The sequence below is a fragment of the Phytophthora infestans genome, genomic scaffold (genome assembly GCF_000142945.1).
Source record: "Phytophthora infestans T30-4 supercont1.76 genomic scaffold, whole genome shotgun sequence".
Taxonomy (NCBI): domain Eukaryota; phylum Oomycota; class Peronosporomycetes; order Peronosporales; family Peronosporaceae; genus Phytophthora; species Phytophthora infestans.
The window spans coordinates 566950-569120 of record NW_003303683.1 but is presented as its reverse complement, the minus strand read 5'-3'; the positions used below and the strand labels follow the sequence as shown (position 1 = coordinate 569120).

Genomic DNA, 2171 nt, shown 5'->3' with positions numbered 1-2171 from the left:
ATAATCATCTCAGCCACGGCATCGTTATCAGACAACTCCACACCTGCGAATGCATCAAGTTAGAGGGGAACAAGAAGACAAGACATGTAATCAAACCAAACATTTACCTTGCTTACGCAGCCGGCGAAGTAGATTGTGTACATCATCCATGGAGACTCGGTGCTTTGAGTTCTCTCGAATGTAGTTGTACACGCCTGTTGTCCCGGCTTCGGATTCAACCAGCAGCTCAATACCTGGCATCAAAGGTGAGTCCGCCGGAACCTGGCGAATCCCTGGATAAGACCAGTAAATGTCTTCGGAGACACGATGATTATGGGCGTACACTTCACGCTTTCATCACAACGCCCCATTGACCGTCACTACGCTTGGTAGCTTGAGCCAGCATCTGAAACGGACAATCGGTAGTACTCAGCTTGTGTGACGTCCGCTTTCCCGTTGATCTGTCACGTTCGGACCACCCATGCGTACAGATAAACTTGCGCTGATAAGGTTCCATCTCTGCAGGGACGAGAGGCAACTCTGAGTCAGGAAGCCCTTGGTACCTCACTTGGCGCCGAAGATCAGCATTCCTGCGGGCTACATTGATCACCTCTTTCACCACGATTTTTTGGCGCGTCGCCTCCATGTATTCCTTGAGAGACTGCTCCAGCGAGGCCCACGAATCATGATGCGCCTTAAATACAGGGACCTGAACCAGCTCTTCTTCTTCGACATCGGAGACGGTTCTTTTCTTTCCTTGACGACGCTTTCTCGTTGGTTCCGTCTCCACACTTCCTTCATCTTCTTCCACTTCACCCTCTTCCCCTTCGCCCGAAGCGACCTTTTCCTCCTCTGCATCCTCTTCATCTTCCACCGAATCGTCCTCTTCATCGCCCGTAGTCTTCTTTGCTTCACTCGACGTGTCCACACCTCCCTGCCCTTCCTCGCCATCTCCTCCTTCATCTGCGACGTCTTCTGTTGCCTCCTCCACTCGCTCTTGAGCATTGCTGTCCTCTGCTACTTCAGTTGGACTAGGGCGAGATGTCTCCATACTTTCTCTGGCGTGTGCTCTCTCTGAGTGCGTACGCACCGCACGCAAGAGAGCGAGGTTAGCCTGACGAGCTTCCTCGGCCACACGCTCATGCTCTGCCATATTCGCCTTGATCTGGGCAGTCTTGTTCGTGCGTGCCATCCTCGGGGCGTGGGGGGGGGGCTGCCACGTGTCTCCCTAACTGGTGGCTAGGAATCAAAAGAAGAAAATGAGAGTAATTTAAACCGTTAAAACTCTACCTGGACAATACCTGCCGGTATACCTGGACAATACCTGAGTGATAAAACCTGGACAAGAGGGGTGCCGAAGTATTTTTCGCCAAAAATGGTCACTAGGCGGTATGTCTACCCTAACCCTTTTCTAATACTTCGTAAATACTCCTGTAAAAAGAGTAGTTGTCTTACTAATTCGTTTCATTATAGGGCTTTGCCCCAATAATAATGGAATATATAAGCTCCTGTCAGAAGGCTGTCTTAGAGGGGTTAATGTCGGGTACGGAAGCAATCACTCAAATGACAGGAGCAATAAAGGTGTAATGAACTCACATAGCATTTAAAATCGTAAATGACGACTACTACAAAACCTGGTATTTAGTGACAAGAACAATGATCGTACAAAAGGCGTCATGAACTCACAAAGCATTCAAAGTCGTAAATGACGACTACTACAAAGCATTCATTGGACTGGTATCGCACGGAGCGGTAAATGTCTCGACACATCGGACGAGTGTAATGGATGGCGTTCTTCTGACTTGGAAAGGATGACCATCATTCCTAGTTTACGCGCGCAGGTGGCGGTAAGTGCTGGGCTTCGTGGACGTCTGAGTAGCCATCTGAGAAGCTTGGTTAGCTGTCTTCTCTGGGGCTAACGAAGCGATGGCACTCGTTCCCTTCGAGTAGCTGTCCGTGTTGGTGCCCTTCTTCACACTTGTGCCGGCACCAGTATTCAAACTAGCACCAGCGTTGAGACCGGCACCAGCACTGAGGCCGGCATTAACGTTGAGGCAGGGACCAGCGTTGAGTCCGGCACCAGCATTGAGACCAGCACCAACCTTGAGACCGGCACCAGCGTTGAGTCCGTCATTAGGTTTCAATCCTGCATTGGCGTTAAGGCCCGCACCGGCTATGTAGGGCCAGCACCA

At 50.6% G+C, this 2171-nt stretch overlaps 1 protein-coding gene across 1 annotated transcript in view; it reads right to left on the bottom strand.

Annotated features, from left to right (window-relative positions):
- Positions 1–2119: 2119 nt before the first annotated feature.
- PITG_18764 (uncharacterized protein) overlaps positions 2120–2171 on the bottom strand; it is a gene marked incomplete at both ends in the record, with an annotated part of 1962 nt that continues 1910 nt past the window's right edge. Inside the window, one exon of the mRNA XM_002997362.1 lies at positions 2120–2125. Within this exon, the coding sequence (XP_002997408.1) occupies positions 2120–2125 (6 nt within the window). The remainder of the gene's footprint in view (positions 2126–2171) is intronic.